The following is a 23,692-nucleotide window of genomic DNA, read 5'->3' as shown; positions in this document are numbered from 1 at the left end:
AGGCCAAAGCTCTCAGTGTCACAGGAAAGACAAACAAAACACTGAAACTCTAAAAACTTTCCTTCCGCTAAGACAACAACATATCTATTTCTGCTCAGCTGATTTGACAACATAATAACAATAATACATATAAAACACGAACACGTTTAACTGTTTCAACCAAGTGGATCTTAAACTTAATTACTAGCTACATTAGGGACCAAATTTGATAAAGTACTATACCATTTAATAAAATGCATGGATAGTCATGAGTTTAGAACTGAAAAGGTGACCGAGATTTTTTATTTAGACAGTTCCTATCAATGATTAATTATAGTTTAAAAGAAGCCGTCTTAACCAGATTTTCAAGTACACTTCAGTGAAGTGGTTCCATGTGGAAGAAAAATTATTTTTAGAACCGCAAACTGACGTGTTACAAATGCCTTTGAATACCAAATGACACAATATAGCAGTTGGCTAAGCTTACCCTGGTTCTTAAAAATCTTAATATATTTACCTCACGTCAATGGTGTGTACATTGCGGTTAAAGGGAAAAATGTAGACGCAAATTGAAGTCCACTTTCAAGGACTTTAAGACGTGTTTTGTGGAAAAGGGCCAATAAAAGAGCTCCTTGGTTCAAACATGACTTCGAATCAGTCAATAAGGTAGACATTTACAAGAAATCAGTTTCCAAATCTTTTCTTTAGCCTTTTCTGATGCAGTTCTGAGAATCTTTTTCAACCTTTTACATCATGATAAGGACCCATAATTCAAAACGGATCCCTTCAGGGCTGAGTTTCCAAAGCTAATATAGATTTATGATCCGCGATTTATATTAAATGCCTTGAGTGATTTGAAAAATAGACTACTTGTAACGCTACATTCCTCTGGGAAATGTCACGAAAATCTGTTTTAAGAGGCATCTATAAAAGTGGCTTTCATTTATTAACCTTAATTCATCACTTCATCTTCCGCATCTGCAACGTGAACTTAACAGTTTAGCAGCAGCGCCATGACGAAGGAAAAGGCATCGGAGCCGACGAAGGAGTTCACCGATACAGGAAAATCAGAAGAAAAATTAAACAAGTCTTCCCATGTGGTTAAGATCAAGGTTATCGGTGCCTTAACAGCAGTTCTGCTACTTGGAGTGGTATTATCCCTCGTTCTGTTTTTTGCCGCGAAGACGAAGATTTCAAATCGTTTGGTAGATGTCACTCTGGAAGAGGACGAAACTCTGACTATCGAGTGGAACAAGACATACAGATACAAGTTGGAGAAATACAGCAGGGTATGTTTGTCGCTACACCCTAAAACTTTTGTTTCTCGATGTAAGTTTTGAAGACCTCGCCTTCTCTCTTTTTCTTCCGTTCTTGTCCTTCTTCTCGTTGTTGGTATTCTTTTTTTCCTTCTCTCTCTTCTTCTTCTTCTTCTCCTTTTTCTTTGGGGAAAATTAACGAGATAACGTTTACGGCAAAGTATTCTAAGCTTCCCTTTTATGTTTTCTCGGTTCGTTTTAGTACATCATTTATTACAGTCTGATCTGCTCGATTTGTTTTACTTTGCTAAATATTTACAGTAAGTCGCAAAACAAATAGATAAATAAATAAATAAATAAATAAATAAATAAATAAATAAATAAATAAATAAATAAGGAACGGAATCCGATCACCTTATATCAGTTTTCATGTTTGACTAACCGAAATTTCTAGCTGGCCTTCGAAAGATTTCGTTGGCTGCCCTAAGAGATACTTTTAATTGGTATTACATACTTGTAATTGGTGGATGTGCTGGCAGCCTACATTCTTGTCTTTTGCTAATATGCAGTCATGTCGTTTATTTTTAAGAGTTATGATATATTAAGAAACCCAAGGAGTTGAACCGAATAAAGGCGCATGCAGACAACAAACCAAAAAGCCTGACAGACTTACTAAATCTAAATTCCTAACGATTTTCGAGAACCAATGTTTTGCATGAACTTCAGAAGGTTTTTGATGTCCTCCTCGATGATTTCCGAATCGGCCACGATTATATTATTTAAAAAAAGTGCGGGAATTAACTCCTGAGAAACTTTTGAAATTGATCATGTCACTTTTACGGATTCCTTTGGAAGCCTTCGGTTGTGTTAAGGAAACTTGTAAACTTCATTACCATAGAAATAAACATATAATCTAATCTCTTTGCAACCTTATTTGAACTGCTAATTGAGTTGCTAATTGCAAATGTAAATTAGGCAGGCAATATTGGAAAAGATTGTTGTATCATCAATCTCCTCATTGTTTTACCATTACGTGTAATGTTTGCTTGCAAAGTAAGGTGGAGCTCGCCCTCTTTTGAATTCATTTTATTCCAGGTACAATCCGTGCGACAGTTACCATCCGGGTTCTGAACAAGACATCGGAGGAGTACTGGTTGCTAATGAAATTCAACGTTTCCCACGTGGGTGGCAATGTCAACATAACAAGAGTCCAAATCATGGTAGATTACTTCTTGGTTCGACTCCAACTTGATTCAAGGTTAATGTCATTATTTTAAAATGTGCTTTGTTGCCACAGAATATACTTCTGGATAGAGTAGTGAAGATTGAAGTTTGTGTTTGGTTGCCTTTATAGTTGCAAATGTTTGTCACTAGATAGAATCAATATTTTCTGTTTAGTTTAGTTTAGGTTAGTTTATTTATTTTGCCACACCACAAATATAATGTAAACAACAACAAAAAAAAAAAGATAGAACTGAAAAAGATGTAACAATGGCGAGGAGACCTCAAAGAAACTAAGAAGCTTATATTAATTAGGTCTCCTCAGTTATTATTTTACAAGATGAAATCAAGAAAGAAGACAAGAACACGACGACGGATACAATCACAATTTCATACAATTGCATGCTACTCGATTTATAATGATACAGGGTTTTCGATTCCATTTCTAAGATGTTGTCAGTTTAAATGATGCTCTTAATTTGATGATTGTCTAATCTTGACAAAGTCCATAAACTGATCTTTTGATTAATTTTTTGAATTTCATCTGCTCAGAACTACAAACTCCGGACCTGGAGAGTCGTTTGAAATCTACGGAGATAACTCCACTAATGAAGAACAGTTGCGACTGGTATTTAGCATCCTCCAACAGCTACTTCCGAATGCGAAACGCGACCTATACGAAGATGTGGACGGGAAAAAAGCGACTGTCTCAAAACCTGAAGAATCGCCCTTGCTCCCTGGCCCTGTGAAAATGCATCGAGAAGCAAACACATCGGACAAGGAAGAAATTTTCATCAAGAATCAATTTGACCGTTCAGATTTTGCTAACTTGTCATCCGAAATCGATCTGAACTTGAAGTATTCTGATTTTGCGTCCATTAACAAGAGCAATGGAATGGTCTCTAAGAGCCTTGCCTTTTTATCTGAGCAGTTGAATCTCGGAGAACCGATTCAAACTCAGGGAGGTATTGATGTGACGATGATGAGAGTAACTGTGAAAAGCCAAGTTTCGCTCATTGAAACTCACCCTTTCGTATACGCTGAACTTAAGGCGGTTAGTCTCCACCTCTTTGTAAGACTAATCGTTCCAAAGGCTGCGGCTACTTTATCTGTCGAAGAAAAACCTGCAGAGGATGTTTCAGGTGTCTCCAATAATCTAATTCCAACGCCATCAAATGTTTCTTTGTCTAATCGACAGCATAACTCGACCAATTCGTCCCTCACGACTCCCAAGAGATTTCGGAGAGCAAGTCAAAACAGAGTAGTTGGTCAAGCTTGGAGCAAGGCCAGCTCTACTTACCCAAGAGTCAACCTGCCCGCAATAAAACTGTTTGAAAAAAAAGTTGTTGGGATTAGAGTCAAGGGAACTGCCTATGTTTCGCTAAAAAACGAGAACGGTTTGGAAATAGAAGTTAAAGTCAAGATTTCTGTTGGAGGTAGAAGCCTGACTGTGCTTGATAAGAAGTACAGAGGTAATGAGTTACGAAGAGGGATAGAAACTCGAATGGTGTATCCGTGGGGGAGCAGAAAAATAGTAAGTTGTTTGTTTTAATCCTGTCTAGACCGAGTTTCAGAATTATTTCGCACTATTCTCATCTGTCTGTTAACGTGACATGGTATTTGAAGCAGCCACTTTTTGGCAGGAATGGCCAACCATTTTTTTCAAAACCTTCACAGTTTTAGATTGTCTAAAACGTTTTATTATCTTGACTTGCTCAGTATTTGGGCCAGGTCTGGAGTTTTTTTTAATGTAATAAAAAAGTAAGAAATCCAAGATTAACGGCTCAAATTATGACGTAAAACTGCGTCATGTGGCGTCATTATTGTCATGCTGTCAAGTGGAAAATATATACAGCTTATACCACCGTTTTTACGCATCCTCTAAGTTGTCACATCTACTGACATTCTTTGGTTCAAATAATTTCCTTAGATAGCCATGGGTCGGTTCAGTATTTAATTAAGAAGCAGTGGCATTATTAACATTGTTTCGTTTTACTTTTCAGAGCATCTATATCCCAGTATACTTCTTACAACTAGGAGTGGATTTCAGCTTAAAAGTCAAATTCCAGTACCATCTGAGGTTCCCCTCTTCAGGGAATTCACTCAATCCCCCAAAGTTAACTGTGCAGGTAAGAAAGAAAATATTTCACTGCTGCGTTATATATTTGCTAAAATTACTTTTAGGCGCAAAAATTAATTTTTTTGGAACACTAGAACTCCGAAAAGGAAAGGAAATGAAACCTTGTGACTACAAAACTTTCGTCGTAGGTCTCGATTATCAACGAAGTTGTGGAGGTTCCGTGCGGAGTTTTCCTATTGGAAAATGACCGAATTTGTTTTGACCACGCAAAAGGGGAAGAAAAGACCATACTCGTTATCTCGGTATTGAACTGGATCGAGCTTGCAATGGAGGCTCTTGCGGGAGAATATATTAGAAACTATTTGCATGTGAAAAAATTTCCCCGTGTAAGCCTCGTGTGCAAGCTAGTTCCAGTTGATGCAATATATAATTATGTTTTTTGAGATATAAATTTAAAAATACTACTTTCCTTTGTCATTCTTAACTTGAAAGATCAGATGACTTCCTAGTTTTTTTTTTTTTTTAAGCTAAGCTTCCCTCCATGCGCGCTTAATATTTACATTTGTTGCATGTTGTACTGAACCACTGATAATATTATGTTTGTAACAGTAAATTAAAATGATCGTTTATTTAATTTGCCAGTTTGACCCTTCTTCCGAAGTAACAGCAAGTATCACAGGATATGTTTCGGCCTACTTTCTCCGAACTGGTGCTTATGGAGACGGTACATTAATGCGTGTTAATCTTCCTGTGACCTTGTCCTACCAAGCAACTCGCTCACCGGGAAAGAGATGGTGCCTGGACCTGTCTGCTCGCCTAACTGCACTGCAACTGAGAGCCGGTATTTTCTACCAGTTGCGTAATAGATGGACTTGGAGAGGGCTTCGTTGGAGTAAGCGGCGGACCCTGTTTGGGTTTGGAAGATCTTTTGGCATCACATGGAACAGGCGGTTAACAAACAAATGTGCTGGCATGTGATCAATAAAGACGGCTCTCACTACTAACACGATATCCACTGAACCAACGACACCGAATACACCAACTTAGGACTACACCAACTAAATCGACTACTTGTACACGACCGAATAAGCCAACCATAGAAACTACACTAAGAACACATAAATTGTACTGCAAGACCTGCATTAATAGACTAGTTACCACAAAACAGCCTACAGGTACCATAATGGTCAAAACTGATTCATTTGAAATTAATATAGGCCCCGTGACTAATTGATCACCAATGACAGTGGGAATAATAACAAAAGACTTCTAAGCCAATTGAAGCGTGACAAAAAGGGTATCGGTCCATGCGAGGGCTGCTGTTCATAGAGGTTTTTTTGTTGATCAGTTTAAGCAGTTTATCTTTGAATAATTGGAGGCACGATGGTGTAGTGGTTAGCACGTCGGAATTTTAATCGGAATCGGTCGGTATGTATAGGAAGATCGGAGGGTCGACTGATAGTTTGACGTTAGATTGCTCTCTACATCGTCGTGTTGTTTCCTTAGACAAGAAACTTTCCTCCGCGTTGTCTCTCTTCAAACAGGCGTATATATGGTTACCGGCGACAAACTATGGAACAATTCAAAGAGAATAGCAATATTCCTGGTGGAAACCGAGTTAAGCTCCGGTCGTACGAGTTCACTAACCTCGAAGATGTTTGAACGCGTCCTAAAAGGGTGGTATCTGAACTAATTTCAGAAATTACACAACAGGTCATCGTTATTACTTACATTCATTTACTTTTTTATCCTAATTAATTGTTTTTTGGTTAGACTGCCTCTGCCAAGTTAAGCTAACAACCCTTTTGATGCAGCACTGCGTAAATTGTTCTAGTACAAAGGGGATGGAACCTTTATTTTCACAGCACTCGGGTCTGAACTGAGTGCAAATCGTTAATCAGGAGACTTCTGGAGTCAAGGGCCGCTGTTCATTCAGTGTAGCATATAAGTTCGCAAAATGTTTACCTAAGCAATACAAAAGCGAAGCTTTTTTCCATAAATTTTATAAAATCGTAAATAAGAAATGCTACGCTGACGTCAACCCTTAGATTGACACCTTGGACAAGAACTGAGGCCATGGGTGGTCGTAGACTAGCATCATAAGATTTCGCGTAGGATGGTACGACTGGTGTAGCATAGCGGTCAAGCGTAGTTGGCATACTTCTGAGAATTTCATGAACTTGTCGAATAGTTTGGAGAATGTAATTACGCATGCTATTCTCAATACAGTATTTAAGGCGAAGCGTGCACGGATTATGTGACTTGTGTGTGTAGGTAGTATGATGTAAATTATCTTGTAATTTTGAGGATATTACATTTGTTTGCTTGGATACAACAACTGGCATCATAGCATTGTAGGATCGTAGCACGGATGAATCGTAGGATAGCTGTTTCAAGGGATGGTATGTGAAACGTATTGGTCCAATTAATAAAGCGATTGAGTCGCAAGGAACAACAAACAGTTTTAAATTGTTTATTTACTCCAGCTTATTTTGTTACAGGGTTTTCAGGCATCGTTACTTATATCTTATTTTTCAGCATGGTATAACATGTGTTTACTTGTGGAACATTCAGTGCACTTGTTAAGCTATTAAAAATCATTCTGCACCAAAGTTATAGTATTTATTTTACTTTGTAAATTCTGACAGATCCCAAAACGAAATTACAGAATTTGGCTACTTTTCATATGCTACAATTGTGATCAATTGTGATCCATTAGTCAGTCTAAGAAACTGTTAGGATTTCATTTAATTACTACATAAGCTAAGTGGGGATAAGAACTACCATGTAAAAGTGTGAAGTGAAAGTGAAAAGAACCCGTGGAGCCTTAAGGTTTCCATTTCTTTGTGACCATCAGTTCTCAACATATTTTTCAGTGCGAGTAACCTAAAAGGTACCGGTCATTGTTCCTTAATTTCAAAACTGTAACCAAAAAGATGCGTTTAAAGGTTACAAGATCCACCGCTACTTTTACATGGGAGCTCACCCTAATAAACCACCGCTCAGTTTTTAACAAACTGGCCAGAAAACTTAGTGAGTTTTCGACGCTAAATATTATTACGACGACGACGAAGTTTTGCGAAAAAATTGGAGGGCGACCCGAAGAGCGACGATGTTGCGAAGCTTATCACATGTTTTGAACAACAACAACAGCAACAACCGTGTAACATGAAACTATTTGGGAATATAATCATTTGCGAAAAAAAGAAAATCCCGCCTGAATTTCACGTTGCACGCGAAGTACCGTATAGTTTCCATTGTGATAGCCTTTTCGTGAGTACTTGCGTAGCCAAGGGAAGCTTAATCTGCGTTTTTCTTTTTTCAACTTGCAAGCAGAATATCAAAACGTTTAACGAAAAATGTTAAGTGGTCTATTTAGGGATCTCAGTGGATCGTTCATTGGAGGCAGACTACTCCTACAGTTCATAAATACCGCTTATATCAACTTCATTGACACTGTTTTGATTAGCTTCTGGAGATTTCTTAACTCCACATTCAAAACTTCCGTCTGCTTGAAACTTTGGTTGGATTCTTCTTTTGAAGCGCTCCCTGATCTGTATAAGAAAATAGCATAATCTTATATTTTCATATGGGCTAGCTGCATCTTATCTGCTAGGTAAAACATGTGTACTACTCGTAAAACTCATAACTTGTGCCATACGTAAGAATGTAGAGCGGCTGAGTGATTAGAGGCGAGGACTTGTAATGCAGAGGTCCCGGCCTCAAGTCCCCTCTCTGACCACGAGATGGATATATTTAATGGAAATCCACTGTTTTAAATGCTACGGACACGTTTTCTAAATCCGAGTCCCAGATCCGAGAAAAAAAAAATCGAGTCCCAGATGGGATTTGAACCTAGATCACGGAGGGTCGTGGGTTCAAATCACATCTAGGACTCGGATTTTTTTTCCGAGTCTTCGTTTCTCCCTAAGTCACATTTAATATCCTGTTGTTGTTGTTGTTGTTTCTCCGTTATAATGATAATTATTGTTATTATTATTATTATTATTATTATTATTATTATTATTATTATTATTAGTATTATTAGTACTATTATTATTATTATTATTATTATTATTATTATTATTATTATTATTATTATTATTAAGTAGCATTAAAGATTATAGGGGTTTTGGAATTTTCACATTTTAGTGTATGATATCTTTCAGAAGCAAATATCTCCTTTGTTTTTGAATGCAGATTGAATATATATATATATTTTTTCTTTTTATCAAAAATTTTTTCTTTTTTATAAATATTTTAAAGCCTCACGTTGAACATGTCCTTATACCACAAGAATTTGAATACGAGAATTTTATATTTGCTGAAAATGTACATAATTTTTAGGAGTGCATAGTGTTGTGATTTAAAAGGGTTGGTCATTTTTAATAAAGATTATATTATAAAGAATTGTTATTATTATTATTATTATTATTATTATTATTATTATTATTATTAAATTAAAAGGATTTGCTGAAGTCATCTTGACTCCATTATCAAGAGAAAAAATCAGTTTGTTAACGCGGATATTTAAATAGGCTAAAGCTGAAAATTAACATAATAGATGGTTAAACAAATACTTTAGCGTGAATTGAATTATTAATAAATACTAATCACTGCGACAGCTAATGGATCAGAACTTTTATATCTGAAATATTACATTCAACCAATTAAATCTTACCTCACTGTTTCTCACGCAGTGAAGGATGAAAATAAAGAAACCCTGTTGAAACACGAGAACAAAACAAATACAATAATACTGATCTGAAAAAATCCGAATTATGTGTATTTTGGATGAAAAAAAAATAATAATAATTGGATGCGTAAATGATCCCCGTTGTACTAAGTGTTTGGTTAGAAATCTTAAACGAGTAACTAGATAAGCGGGGTTGGTTGGCTAGGTCGGCAAGAAAGCTGTTTAGATAAGTAATCATAATAATTATACCAGTAAGTTTAAGACAGGTACATAAGAGATAACTGGTAGGTTTTGAGATAAGGAGATAGCTAAGATGGTGGCTAGGTAAGATGGGTTGTAAGTCCCTGACTTCGTCAACCTGGCGGCGCTTATAACTCTTGTTTCTTTAGCATTGAGTAACAAGGAACCTTTCTTCTCCCCCTTGGTTGGGATGCTAGTACATCACATGTCGATAGTTACTGTAATAAAAGCGTAAATAGGACCTCGTGTTTTAAAAAACATTTTCATGAAAATTTTCAAACTGCTTCGTCTGTCCATCTTACTACTACATGGAACCCACGTGTACGCGCTCCTTTACAAATGCGTTTGAAAATGAACTTGAATTTTAAACTGGAATGAAAGCTTACTTCAAGAAATTACTGTATATACACAAGCTTAAATTGTACTGTCATACACGAGAAACTTAAATCACCCGTGTACCGAAAGAAAAGCTTACAGTTACCATTAAAATCCCTGCCGTTTAGTACACTATACCTGAGTTGAGTTAAGGATTACAAAGATGTAGATGAACGCTTTGTGTAATCGGTAAAGAAGACCAAACAACCACGTGACCCCCAACAGAGGAATTAACACCATGCATGCTCTGATGCTTAGTCTGCAGGGAAATAAATTAAGATCTTCGTGTCCTTTAATTGGCAATAAGGAAACCTTATGATTTCTTTTGTTGGCAAAAATGTTTTTGCAATTGGTACAATACTGCTAGGTAAGGCATGCTCGATAGGCGATAACAGCTTATAAATTCAGAGTAACTCTGTTCCCTTGAAAATTTTACTGTTTTTGAGATATGTAGTCATTGAATGCAAACTTACGAGAAAAGAGTTTCCTTTTGTTAGTAAAAATGTTTTGGGTGCAAGTACTACCAGGAAAAGCCAACTGGCTACTCTACTGTTTTTAAGATAATCACGGCCATCAAATAGAAACGTACGAGTTTCGATCAGATTGCGTTATTTTACAAACGATATGCGACGATAGACAGAAATCTTGACGAGATTTTCATGGCTAGTCTTACTACTTTTGTCCTGCCCTTTATTTTGAATTCAAGTATGTTTTTACCTGATCTGTTCAGTTTGCTTGTCCTTTGTATGCTGCATTGATGTCATTTCCCTGATGACTCGCACAAGAATCATCACGTTCACCTTATTAAAAAGAAGAAGAAGAAGAAGAAGAAGAAGAAGAAGAAGAAGAAGAAGAAGAAGAAGAAGAAGAAGAAGAAGAAGAAGACGAAGAGTAAGAAGAAGAGGAAGAAAAAGGAGGAGGAGGAGGAGGAGGAGGAGGAAAATCCATCAGTTTCTTCAACAGTGCCAGCTTTTGTAACTTTTCTAATCCAAAACGTGCAACTGTGTCTTCAACTGCAGAAGTTTTGAAAACTTCTTTCGTTTCTATACATTTACAACGAAATTCTGAAATCTTTTGCCCTAATTTTTAAAGTTTGGGAGCTCCAGGAGCAGATTGAAACGTCACTGGAAATAATTAGAACAGGCGCACTGTCTTGCTAATGAGAACTAGTATTTGTTCAGATTTCGGGAAAACATCCAAACAAAAAGAGTTGCATCTTAATTTGACCTGGTGATACACTGCCATGTCACGTGTAAATGTAGCATCTCAAAAATAAACCAATACCCTTTTATCGGTGGGTAGACACTCTTGTTTAACCCTACGTACGGAACTACACTGGGGTAGATTCTGGCTCATTTGAGGGAGGAGGGGAGTTGGGAGAGGGGAGGAATCTGGCCGCGCTTACTTGAAGGTGGGCAGTTAATCGAATAAATGCGGTAAATAAAGAGTTTCGCGCGGATGGACTTCGCCTGACTGTTTAAGCCTGGTTTATACGTACGACGCAAGCGTAAGCATAAACACAAGCATAAGCACAAGGATGTTTACACGTGCGATAGGCATAAGCATAAGGTAACACGCAGAAGCATAAAAGAAGCATAAAATTTGGCGCAATCGCGCGGCCGGGCTGCCTTTTGGCGAGAGTAACTAGAATGTACGCTGACAACTTGTCACTGTCTTTCAGTTTCCTTTCCTTGCACTTGTGCTTACGCTTGCGTGGTCCCGGTTTACACGTGCGACGCAACTACGCAAGCAGAAGCAAAAACACAAGAGAATGGAAATCGTTCCATTCTCTTGTGCTTGTGCTTATGCTTTCGTCGTTACGTCGTACGTGTAAACCGGAGCGACGCAAGCATAAGCACAAGCGCAAGCACAAGGCGCTTATGCTTGCGTCGCACCGTTTTACACGTAGGTTTCTTGTGGTTATGCTTGTGCTCATGCTTATGCTTGCGTCGTAAATATAAACCAGGCTTTAGCGTCGGTCGTTTTAGGTTCCTTATTTCAGTGTGTCGAGTCAGCTGTTACTTACAAGTTCAATTAGCACAACAAATGACACAAATATCCAGATGAGACCGTCAGCAGATGACATCCAGCAGCTTAGAGTTTAGTAAATAGAACAACAAAAACAACTTTAGTACACCAGTCTGTTCCACTGCTTCAAACAAACAAAGAAACAAAAAAGAAAAACCTTTTCCTTCCCTCATTCCTTTTGTAGTGGTTAAAACCCACTGCCGGTCAAAGCCTTAAAATAAGTCAGTGGCAGATAGCACTGTTTTATTTGTCGTGCATAAATTAGCAGCATCGCTATAAGATCAACAAAATATGACTAGCTGACACTTGTCAGATGCAGCATCGTAGCCGGAATACTGTAAAATCTCGCTTATAAGCCCCCCTCGGTTATAGACCCATCTATCTGTAAACAAAAATTAAATTCCGGTTATAAGCTCCCTTGTCTTCCGCTCTTAAGCCCATCTTTATGTAAGCCCCCTCCCCCTAAGAGAAGGTACGGTATTCCTTTATAAGCATCCCCGCTCATAAGCCCCCCCACTACCTCTCCTTTGACTTATTGCCTGAAGAAAATCATTTTCACAGAGCATCCGGAACAATTAAAGTAAATAAAAAACGATTTAATTAACCTTGTGAAGTAGGACTGAGATCGAAGTCTGATCTTGTTTTGTTATGTTCCGGTTATAGTTAAAGTTAGAGTTTCGAATTTGATCTTGTAGTGAATTAAAGTACGTCTTGGTATCAGCTTGTTTGCAAACTGTTTTTTGTTTATTCTGTTTATAACCTCTCTCGGATATAAGCCCACCCAAAACCCCTTAAGAGATTGTATAAGTCCAGGACTTATAACCGGGATTTATACCAAATGCGAAGCAACTGCTCAGTACTGTTTGAAAACTTTTGATAGAACTGACAAGGTGTTGACTGCATTTAGGGTAATAAAGATGCAAAGCAACTGGCAAGGTTTGAACTAAGAGTGTCGGTAACGGAGTGCAAGATCACGGGATGAGCTAGCTCATCCTATGTTGCCTAGTGTCAAGGATGTTGGGTCTACTTGAGGGACTCACCGTGTGACTTTAACCTACCCAGTCAACAACGCTATACCTCTTAGTATGTTACAGAATTTTCCCCAAATCTAATACGATGTGCATGTGAAAATTGTCCTTAGTGCGTAAAACTATACGTTTATCGTCTATGTTTCAGTTCATGCTAAACACAATAGATTGCTTGATTTACATTTTCACTTCAAGTGATAACCGAATGCTTTATCGACGTACTAATCTCCGTGTATTTCAATTTCAAGAGCTCATCCTCTCTTGATGATTTTTATTGTATGTCTTATGAGAGCGATACCTTCAATTCTCATGATTCATCCAAGCCAACTGATAATTGGAGAGAAATAGTGATAAAAATGATACGAAAACTTACTACTTATCGCTGACAAAACTCTTGATTCCATCTTTCCCCGCAGCAATACTCAGCGATATGGAGACCAAAACTGCGGGAGTTCCTGAAATATAGTAAATGAAAAGTACTGATTACCACTGACCTGGTGAGCTTCAGTACCGTGCAATGCCGAACTACTTTAAATCAATCAAATTTAGTGTATCCATACCTGTTTACAAATTTGATACTTGCGAATCTAAAGCACTAAATGACATTAACCATATTAAAGACATTTTTGGATTGCTCCCTTTTCTCTCACTGCTGAAAATCGATTGCATTTCTGTTAGCTCTTATGAAACCAATTGGATGTTGTGAACATGGAGTACTGTGAAGAGGCTACTAACTGCTCCATTGCATTTCGCAACCTCCCCAGTTACTTTCTTATTTTGTATATTTACCCCCACCACTGTTACGCGTCATAGTGTCGATGACCCTATGTTCCATTGCTAGAGTAATTAAGAAAACCCTCTTGCTCCTTCAAGTGGGATGGCACTCAGGGTCACTTTCATGTCATGGATAAGGCACGTCAAATTTTCTTTTTTAGGAAATTTAGTTGTCTCTTACTTGCAGACTAATCTGACTTGCTTTTTGGGGCCATAATTTAGCTTTAACTCTTTGCAATCTCTGGGTTTCTCTTGTTGTAACTTCCTATTTTGCAATGGATTGCCTTACTCGACGGCCTCACATATCTCCAAAATACTTCAAAATTCAAATACCCGTTATTTAGCGTGCAAAGATGACACTTCACTGCCTTTTTTTTTAAAGACGTGAAAGATATTTCTTCACAACCATTTCTCTGATTTTAAAGTACTAAACTTTTATCTAAAATAAGGTGAAAAAACTGCTTCTCTAAGGATACGAATTACAATTCAGTTCAGTTTCTCTCAATACAATTCAATTCCAATTCAAATTTAGTATGGTATCTGACTCGACATAAATTTAGTCTAATGCTTCTTACTTAAAGTGTATTCGACACAGAAATCCTGTTGTAACGGACCCAGTTCTGATTTAGATTTTTAAATGATTTTAAGAAAGGTAACAGTTAAGATAAACAGGAAAAACAACAACAAAACAAAACGAAAAAAATCCATACCCCACGAAATGCCATGATACACGGCCATTCTGTGGCTGACGTTATAGACTTTGACAACAAACAAGTAAAGGTAAATTCCCTCCACAAGCATCCAACAGAAGGCAGCCATGAAGAAGTACTGCATTACAGCTGCTACTGTTACACAGGCGCCCTGAAGAAAACGGAGGGGAAATTGTGATCAGTGTTATGCTGGTTGCACACCAGTAAGTTTTTCACAGAAAGATTGATACATCCTGTGTATGAATGTCTGGAATAAACCTCAACAAAAATTACCCTGACAAAGCAGTTACGGGGGAATGCAATCTGGACAATCCGCAACCTAAAAGGAATGGCCTCTGGGAAATCTAGATTTTAAGAATGGGTTCGAATCTCAAACGATTGCCGAATTTAGGGGTATCCTTCTCCAATAAATTCCATTTTAAAATTAGTATGTTTGCGCTTTTAACTGCTGTCAGTCCCATTTTTCTTTGCAAATTTTTAAGTGTAGTTGACGATCCCGGGAATTAACCCCTTCCCCGCCCTCGCCGTACTGAGCAACCCACGCTCCGCCATCCCATCATTCTGTTCTACTTCCTCATCGCACATGTGTTTGAGACCTTCCGTTAGTTCCTCTCATCCAACATCTGTACTATATCCAGGGCTGTATTTACCTCTCATGGTCACCCTCAAGTAATCTCATAAACACCAATTAACACTAGTTGACCGTTTAAGACAGGTACATTTGGCTTAAGGAAATTTCAGGAAATTTAACACGCATTTGACTTAATGGCAGAACGAAATGACCGTTCAGTGTTTAACATCACCGTTTGTGTTTTGAAAGAAGAAATCAAAGAAGTTAATTGCGATTTTGGCCACGTGTTAATTTATATTTACATTTCTTATTTTCCGAATAGACTTTTAAAACAAATAAAGACAATGAAACTTCTCTCTTCAGGACTTTGTATTAAGTAAAGAAAAAATTGAGAAAGTTTGTCACCTTGTTCTCGGTGGCATCAATCCCTGCAAGAAATGTGATTTGTCCTGCAAACAGTGAAGTAACCAGACTCACACGGATCTGAGATAAAGGTGTGTGCTTGTCTCTGGTGGAACATGAACATAATCAATCAATCAATCAATCAATCAATCAATCAATCAATCAATCAATCAATCAAAACTGAGACGGGTGATCTGTGGAATAGAAATCATGTGTGGGGATTATGCTTTCTTTGTATGGTCCCTTCATGTCCTAACAAAAAACATACGGCAAGGTTTGAGCGGGACAACAGAAAGAAATCCCAAGAGTATACACTCCCCTAGCGCTTTTTAAAACTTACGTTAGCAGAAGATAGCAGATAATTGTTATCACAGCTCCAAGTAGAGACAGCGTCAGACCCACATATGTGAGAATTTTTAGTATATCAATCTCATCCGGTGGCTGTTGAAAATAAAACAAAAACATCAACACTGAAAAGGAATAACTTCTTCTGGATAAATCGTTGAAAGAAAGACCCTTAAAATGAAACAATTTGAAGTCTGATAATAAATCTCGCAATAAGCCATCCATCATTATTATAGACGTCATGACACGGATATCATTGTAGACGTGATGGAAACTGATATCATTGTAGAAATGATGGAGAGTGATTAAGGAAGAACTGAAGAGCCAGTGTTGACTCTGTGACAAACTCTAAGGTAATTGTCACCACTTTTAATTTTTCATACAATTTCAGCAATTTGTTATTTATTTCACTATTTTTCAGTTTATTTGGACACTTTGTTGTGGTTTCAGAAAACAATCCAAGATAGAGGATCCAAGATGGTGGCTATTCTATTCATGGTTTTGTCCATGCGTTTCTGCAATCAATGTTAAGATGGTTTTGTCCATCTACATTCAGTTGACTTTGCGCGACAGGAATTCGATGCTTTGTCTGCTTTCTCCCTGAGGCACGTGATGTGGCAACGCGTGATTCGGGGGGCGGGCAGGTTCAAAGTATGAGGCTTGATAGGACATGGGTTTTGTTGCATTTTATTTGAGCTGGCTCTGTCGCTGGTTTCATATGGAACTGCTACACCGTGCTGACGAGTTCCAATAAGAACGAAACAGCTGTCCACGGTTGCAGCCCTGTTTTGTCGGTTTCTGTCGGGTTGTTGTCTCTACGTCTTTCACGTAGTCTCAGCCTTGCAGTTTGTGTTATATTCTATTCAAGTTTGGGCTTGCAATTATCCCTCCGGGTTTCATTACTTTGATGTTGTTCAAATTACAAAATGAATTCCTCAGGCTTAGGAACTGAAACAAACAACGGTGCCGGAATTTCTTCCTAAATAAAAAAGAAGTTTGCTCCGTCCAAGAACAAAATCTGATTCTTTAAATGGATCTTGCCATCGGAAATTACTATTAGACACCACTCTGAACAATCCACCTTCCTCCATATATGGAGTGTCCCAACCTCGTTCCCAGGGTCTGTTCTTTTCCACTAAAGCTCCAGGACTAGGAGAGCCGCTAGGAACGAGGTAGGGATTGCTCGGTCGCTGGAAATTGAAAATCAAATTTTTGCCTTTAAGATTGGCTAAAAGAAACACGACCTTGCAATTGGGTTTGTGTTAATGGCTAAATCTGAAAACGGATTGACATAAAGGATCATAAGGAAAGTTGAAATGAAAATCTTGATTATGAACATTTTGATCCAGATTAAGATTGGCATAATGAGATGGACTGAAAAAGTGAATAGAGAGAAATATTCAAACTTACCAGGGAAAGGTCATTGTCATCATCACCGAAGTCCATAAGAACGGCAAAATGAGTCATGCGATTGCAGACACACACTGTTTCTGAGCTGGTTATTTTCTGTACATGACATCCTTCCCCTGACCAACCCTGGGAACTAGAGAAAGACGAAACCGTTTTTTTTCTAAATGATTGACATGCACATGATTAATGTTATTGATGAAAATTACTGACGTTTCAAATAACCATTTTCTTGTTTTAGGCTCTCTAAAACTTCATTATCATTGAAGTGGTGGATACCCAACGCTTGCGAAGCGCTGTTGTTAACTTTGGTTGCCCCCGACATCCTTACACAATTTTTTGTTTGTTTGTTTTTACATACGATCGCGTGATTTTGTGGCTGAGACTGATCTTGAAGGAAAGGCTCTTTAATAAGATGAAAATCTTTTGGCGATACGAGCCTGAAAATATTCTTAAGTTAAGATCCTTCAACCACATCTAGACAAGGGAGGAGGAAGGGGGATATTCGACATTGCTGCACGACTTTCAACGTCAGTACCTTTTCTCAAAAAATGACCTGAGAACATTATTAGAGGTGGCAAGTGTGACAGGAAGGTTTCAGAAATAGAAATATCCCAGCTATCAGTTTTGATTACTTTTTTTACGAATTTCGGTCCTTTTCCGAAGTTCTTGAGAAATGCGAAAATCAGAAAGGGGGGATCTATGATGGCCGCTGGACTAAAACAATGACGTAATTCCCGCGTAATATGGCGTCATTACTTCCTGTCGCGAATCTCGTATAGGAAAAAAATCTTTGGACGTACACACAACGTGTTGTTAGACTTACTCTTGGACTTTTGAGGAATGGGGGCAGAATACCTCCTCCCATCCCATCACTAGGGGAATGGACGAAGCCCGCTGTAAATTAAGGGCTAAGTTATACGTGGGCCGTGACCTAAAAAGAACATTTAGTATACGTGGCTTTACATTGCCAGTGATTTACAACTGATGATAAAAAAACACATTGTGTAATAAATGTATGTTACTGTAATATCGTTTAACATAAATAAATATAGAATGTTTCAGATCGATTCGGAAAACTGTTATCAGTCCACTGCGAGTAGTAACTCTCGTTCATCAGTTGAAAAGACGCGTATAGAACTGCTGAAGAAATAGGAAAACATGCTATATTCTAATCTCATAAATTATTACAGGAAAGGCAAAGAAACTTGCTTACTTGTCGTCTGAGTATTTCCAGGATACACATTCTCTATCCTTTCCTGCAGGCTAGAAGCAAATGCATTGGCCTATGAGAAATTAGTTAGCATTCGGAAAGTATTGGAAGAAAATCAAACTTGCTCTTTGTTCAACATATGTCATTCACGTCATCAATTTTAGTAAAGTTTGATTGCCTGTTGTTTTAAAGCCGGTGATTTTTACCAGCTTTTATTGAACGTGATTTATTACATTCTACTCAATTGGTAAATTTGCCAAAGCTGGTAGTTTCTGGCCATCAAATTTCCTGGGTTACAGTCACAACCGTCCAATATTTTTTAGGAAGATGGTTACTGGCGAGGGATTTTTTTAATATGAAGACCCATGTGGACTGAATCTACTAGTCTTATACACCCTAAAAGGAAGTCATCTTTATAGTCAAATGCGATGAACATTCAAAAAAAACAAACAGAAATGTTAGACAACCGAACAGAATATCTAAAGAAAACTAACAACTTTAAACTTTAAGATAGATAAGAATCGAACCAAGGCACCTTCAACTTTATCTCAAATTAAAGTTGGTGAATTATGAAATTCAGTGGTTGCTGTATAGTGTGTGGGTCATGCAACGCGTCGCCTAAAAGTAAATTAAGTTAAGGCCAGCTATCGTTTGAGTATGATTATACGATCTGAATAGCCTTAGCTTCTAATTAGAACTGGATATTACGTCTCTACGCCAAGCCATCTATTCAAAGGAACCAATTTTGGTCCTTTTTTTTTTTTTTGCGATGCCCGCAGGTCAAAATTAAACATGCGACCGTGGTCACAGACACTGTAACTATTTTGGTATAAATGACTCCTATAGTCCACCCTGGTATCATTATGTTCAATTGTTATGGTTTTTGCCTGATACCTTTAAGTGTTTGAAGACCAAGGTGATGCTTTTTTGTAACACTGCCGAAGGTGGGTACAATGTAGCTGACATTATTTTCGTATTTAGAGCCCTGAAATGGAAGTGACATGATATGACAAATAATGTACTATGTACTATGGAATGAACAGCGACATGACATAAAGTAATCAAACCTACACTTACTTTTTCCAGTAGTCTTTAAGTTACCCAAAACTGCTCCCTGACTGTTTTTATTTAAGTTGGCCAAACGAAGGACACAAAAACTGACACACCTCAACTTTTCCTGTCATGAATCAATGTTCTTTCCCCCGACCTCATTTTTCTTTTCCTTTTTCATTTACAATACTTGGATTTAATTAAAAAACTATTATCAACGCAAAAGTAACTGAAAACCCCAAAAATTATATCACTCGGGCTGTTAGACATAAAAGCAGTGTTTTGGTCAGTTGCCCTGTCATTACTGAAATTTGTGAAAGTGCTGTTGGCTCACCTGCTTTTATTGGTTTTGTTGGATTCGGTTTTCTCTGTAAACAACTCATGAAGGTCTTTGTATATTACACCCAGAACTACTGAAACTGCAAAAAAGTAAAAGAAATAAGGGAGGGAATGAAGAAAGATAGAACAAAAGAATGATAAAAGAAAAATAAACACGGAAATTTGAATTAACAAGTTTTTGTTTCTACTTCCTCCTCCAAGCTCGATTTAAACTGGATTATTGTATAATACAATTCCAGGGATTTTGATTGGCCAAGGGGCCATGGTTAATGAGCCATTATTATATACCTATACTTTCACTCAACAAAACGAGCACTGTTAGTAGTTGATTCTTGGTCACGTACCCCTGATCAAATACAAATGTATCGCGACTTGGATACAATTCCGCAGTTGTTGCCCTGTCAGTTTTTTGTTTGTTTGTTTGCTGTGATTGCTGAAGGGAAAGTCTAAATATATAACTAATTACTTAATGTATGATCCCTCTGGAAACTAGTTAGTTTTGTTTCCCTTAGAGTCCTGACGTTTCCCTCGACTTCGTCTTTGGAAACATTACGACTCTCGGAAAAACTAAAAAAATGTTTCCCTCGGGACCATACATTAAGTGTATATTATACCATGCCCAACAAATAAGGACCATTAAATTATCTCCTGGTTGTTCTTGCAAAGCGAAATGAAGATCTAGCAATATTCTTGATTTTTCTAATAAAATAATTATTGTCCTTGTATCCAACGCACGATCGTGGAATAATTGTTAATTATTAGCTGAATAGCAACTTTTTCGCTGACAAGGTTATCCGCTCTTTGAACAAGTACGGCCTGGTGGTTGGATGTTTCTGTCAAAGATGAATACCAGTCACCCTTCCCAGAAATCAACTAAGCCGGATTTGATGTGATTTACATGTGATGTTGTTCTATCTTTTTGGAAAAAAAAAGAGTAAACCAGACCCCGGATTGTGATTATTTTAATATTTCGAGTCTGAGTTCTCTTAGGAGTCATACCGGGAGTCCGAAAAGGAAATATAAGGGAAAAAACATGGAGTCAGCAGCAAAGTTTCTTTGAACCTGTCCTTGTTGGCCTTAGCATGTTTTATTATACGACATCAAATGTTACTCAATTTAAGACCACCAAAAATCGAAAATATGAAATATTTGTTTACAAATAGAGTTTTTATGTTCCTACCCGAGAAGTTGTGTTATTCATTTAATTAATATGAATTTTAGACAAGAATGAGTAATTATCAATTCTGGACAGGGTGAGTGGTTGGGGGCATTCCTTTGTACCCCCTATAGAGCGCATAGTAAATCACGTGGGGACCCGGAGTTATGTGTCATTCTGCCTCGCTATTTCATTGTGAAAGGACGTCGAAAGTTTTCCCCACCTCGTCCCCTCGCTTTGTCCTCGTTTCCTTTATTTGGCCTTTTTGTGCCCTCACCTTTACTGGGCTGAGTATTTTTATGTAGCCAATGTAGTGAAAGTATTTTTGATAAACTTATTTTGTACACTAGTTATGTGATTCTGTTTACTACAATTAAAGCTGCTATGGGCTTTTCCCATAGCCATTTTGACTCATATGGCATTTGTGTCTTTATTGCCTAGTAAAAAGAGCTCAGCCGATGAAGTACCCCAGTTTTTAGTAATATAAGCGAGGGAAGGACATAAATCTAACTTTAATTTAATTTCTCAAGGCCCCCCGTAGATTTACTAGCAACTCCGGAAAATTTCTGAAGACGGAAATTCAGATCCCAAGAACCTCCAAAGATTTTCGAAAGGGGAGAGAGTCATCCAAGGTTTCCAAACATTAAACGAGGGGATATCATTTAAAGTTGAGGCCCTTAGTTTTAGTTTCAATCGAACTATAAGCGATTACCAGACTTAAATATGATAACGATTATAAACCAATAAAACTGCTTACTTACTCACCGTTTTGATAAAGATTTTCAGCGGGAATCTTGATCGAATTTCCTCCCTGGGTGTCATGAAGACTAAAATCGCTTTCATTTTGGTAAAATACTCGCCGAACCTGCAAATCTAGAATGACATGTAAGGTTCAGAAGTATATCTTGCTTTCATATGAAGTCATAAAAATCTAAAACTTAAATCTTTCATGTGACATGAACCGTTTATTCTCGGTGCCGTTATTTGCTGAAGGTCGTACAATTAAATGAACCACTTAACTCTTCTCCTAAACTCCTGAATAAACGTTCCACTGACCTATGTTTTCTGTGGCAGTGTATTGGGGCATAGAACCATTCAGTTGTTGTTGAGCAAATCTGACAACGTAATCTTCAAAAGCAATCGTCGTGAAATGTACGTTTTCTTGAAGTTCTCCGTCTTTTGTTTGATCGTTAATAGCAGATACATTCTTGAAGTGTTGGATGGTCGTTTCTAACAAGGACGTTACATTCTGCATAAAGGAATTCAAAAACAAGTTATCTATAGTATTTAAAAAAATATCTACTGTTGTTATTCTCGCTCACAAATTGTTTCTATTCGTTTCTATTTTGGACAAAGCCTGCAATTAAGGGTGGGCATTGCCGACGGACAATCTGTGAGTTTGATTAATTTCAGGATGCAAAACCTTAATGTTTTCAGGAAAACGAAGCTGTTTCTTTTAATTGAGACCTCTACATTTTAGTGAAAGCACAATTGTTTCTGAATAGAGAAAGGGGTGGCTGTGCGCGTGAACTGGTGACATTTTGGCCGGAAAACGGGATAGCTGTCGTCATTTTACTACACGCGGTTTCTATGAGAACGTTGTAGTGGCCAAAACAAGTCCTCGAAACAAAGTTGATTTCGTCTTTTTGGAATCATGAAAGTGACAGTCGCTATCACGATTCAAAACAACTGCGCCAAGTTCGTCGCTGACAAAGAGTAAATGAAGCTCCTGAGATTTACCTCTACTAAGGGTGAGAAGTCAAATCTCGCATTCGTAGTTGTATTGCATAATGTAAAGGTCTCTTTTATATCAGTCGGTATAATAATGGGATGTCTTTTATGATGGTACTAATATTTGTGGAAGTTTTCCACATCCACTCGCTCTAAGCGTGGTTCAGTTGTAATCTCTGTCACCCCATAACTGGGCACAGTATTGTGTATAAATTAGTCTTTTGTTAAATTCTGTCACCTTTGTCACCTTTCTTACTTACTTACTTACTTGTCCCCTGGTGCCAAGATAACGCATAGGGCCTCTTGTCACCTTTCTAAGCCTAACTAATTTTTTCTTCTGTAGTTTTTATAATATGTAAATAATGCTGTAGCCGCTAAATGAACCAGCGCTCACTAAAAGATCATTTTATTACTGGAGTCACCATAAGATACTTGCTGTACGGGAAATAAAACGGCCCGTCCCAGCTTGACACAGGTCTTATCGGTGATTCTCCAAGAAAAATCCAAAACGCAACGATGCGACGACCAAAATACAGAAGCAACGAAGAAACGTAATACGCCAAGCACTAACACTACAAATGAAAATTACAACGACGCTTAACTAAATTTATAAAAAAAGAGCGAAATTCCATGACGCACGTGACAACGAGATAATACAACAAGGAAAAGGAAAACATAACTGAGGAAATTTACATAGCGCGGTAACATGCCGGCCCAGAAAGGCGCACGCAATACGGTAAGTTTTCCAAACGAAATAAACAAAGTCCGAAAACTACTTTAAACTGTACGAAGTCACTTAGGAGTTAATTAGAGTGTTCTTGGCAAAGTTCAGTCAAGTCTTCCTTTAAGCTTTCAATCCTGAGACACCTTCTAAGAGGCATAACTTGCGGATATCACGCCGCAAGACCGAAGTCGCCGTTTTAACTGTGACTTGTCGAACAGTCCCGTGACGATCCAGAAATACAATTCCCTTTGGCCAGTGTCCACGTGAAGAATTTTCGTTAACCACAAGAACTAGATCTCCAACTGCTAGATTTGGACGCGGGCGGAGCCATTTCTGTTTGACTTGAAGCGTCGGCAAGTACTCAATT

The 23,692-nt window shown here is 37.8% G+C and overlaps 2 protein-coding genes across 2 annotated transcripts in view; one reads left to right on the top strand and one right to left on the bottom strand.

The window, feature by feature from the left end:
• Window positions 1-969: 969 nt before the first annotated feature.
• LOC146468864 (uncharacterized) lies at window positions 970-5,739 on the top strand. Its single transcript, XM_085123948.1, has 5 exons — window positions 970-1,268; window positions 2,331-2,493; window positions 3,009-3,990; window positions 4,460-4,585; window positions 5,179-5,739. Exons 2-5 carry the CDS (start codon window positions 2,396-2,398, stop codon window positions 5,512-5,514), a joined length of 1,542 nt encoding a protein of 513 aa, XP_084980074.1. The 5' UTR covers window positions 970-1,268; window positions 2,331-2,395; the 3' UTR covers window positions 5,515-5,739.
• A 710-nt stretch (window positions 5,740-6,449) lies between these two features.
• Window positions 6,450-23,692, bottom strand: part of LOC146468863 (adhesion G protein-coupled receptor L4-like) — a 28,184-nt gene continuing 10,941 nt past the window's right edge. The window contains exons 5-19 of the mRNA XM_085124089.1: window positions 21,927-22,119; window positions 21,636-21,743; window positions 19,710-19,794; window positions 19,220-19,310; window positions 18,329-18,378; window positions 17,116-17,248; window positions 15,701-15,801; window positions 15,364-15,466; window positions 14,388-14,538; window positions 13,277-13,358; window positions 11,874-11,940; window positions 10,565-10,647; window positions 9,986-10,106; window positions 9,218-9,259; window positions 6,450-8,090 (exon numbers count right to left, since the gene is read on the bottom strand). Of these exons, the coding sequence (XP_084980215.1) occupies window positions 7,953-8,090; window positions 9,218-9,259; window positions 9,986-10,106; window positions 10,565-10,647; window positions 11,874-11,940; window positions 13,277-13,358; window positions 14,388-14,538; window positions 15,364-15,466; window positions 15,701-15,801; window positions 17,116-17,248; window positions 18,329-18,378; window positions 19,220-19,310; window positions 19,710-19,794; window positions 21,636-21,743; window positions 21,927-22,119 (1,548 nt within the window). The 3' untranslated portion in view covers window positions 6,450-7,952. The remainder of the gene's footprint in view (window positions 8,091-9,217; window positions 9,260-9,985; window positions 10,107-10,564; window positions 10,648-11,873; window positions 11,941-13,276; window positions 13,359-14,387; window positions 14,539-15,363; window positions 15,467-15,700; window positions 15,802-17,115; window positions 17,249-18,328; window positions 18,379-19,219; window positions 19,311-19,709; window positions 19,795-21,635; window positions 21,744-21,926; window positions 22,120-23,692) is intronic.

The sequence above is a fragment of the Pavona decussata genome, unplaced genomic scaffold (assembly GCF_977016875.1).
Source record: "Pavona decussata unplaced genomic scaffold, jaPavDecu1.1 SCAFFOLD_128, whole genome shotgun sequence".
NCBI classification, from domain to species: Eukaryota; Metazoa; Cnidaria; class Anthozoa; order Scleractinia; family Agariciidae; genus Pavona; species Pavona decussata.
The sequence above is the reverse complement of the archived record's forward strand: the minus strand, read 5'-3'. Positions and strand labels throughout refer to the sequence as shown.

Coding starts and splice junctions, on each gene's coding strand:
- LOC146468864 (XM_085123948.1), top strand. CDS start 2,396: ATGAAATTCAACGTTTCCCACGTGGGTGGCAATGTCAACATAACAAGA. Junction 2,494..3,008: donor CGACTCCAACTTGATTCAAG/GTTAATGTCATT, acceptor TCATCTGCTCAG/AACTACAAACTCCGGACCTG. Junction 4,586..5,178: donor CCCCAAAGTTAACTGTGCAG/GTAAGAAAGAAA, acceptor TTAATTTGCCAG/TTTGACCCTTCTTCCGAAGT.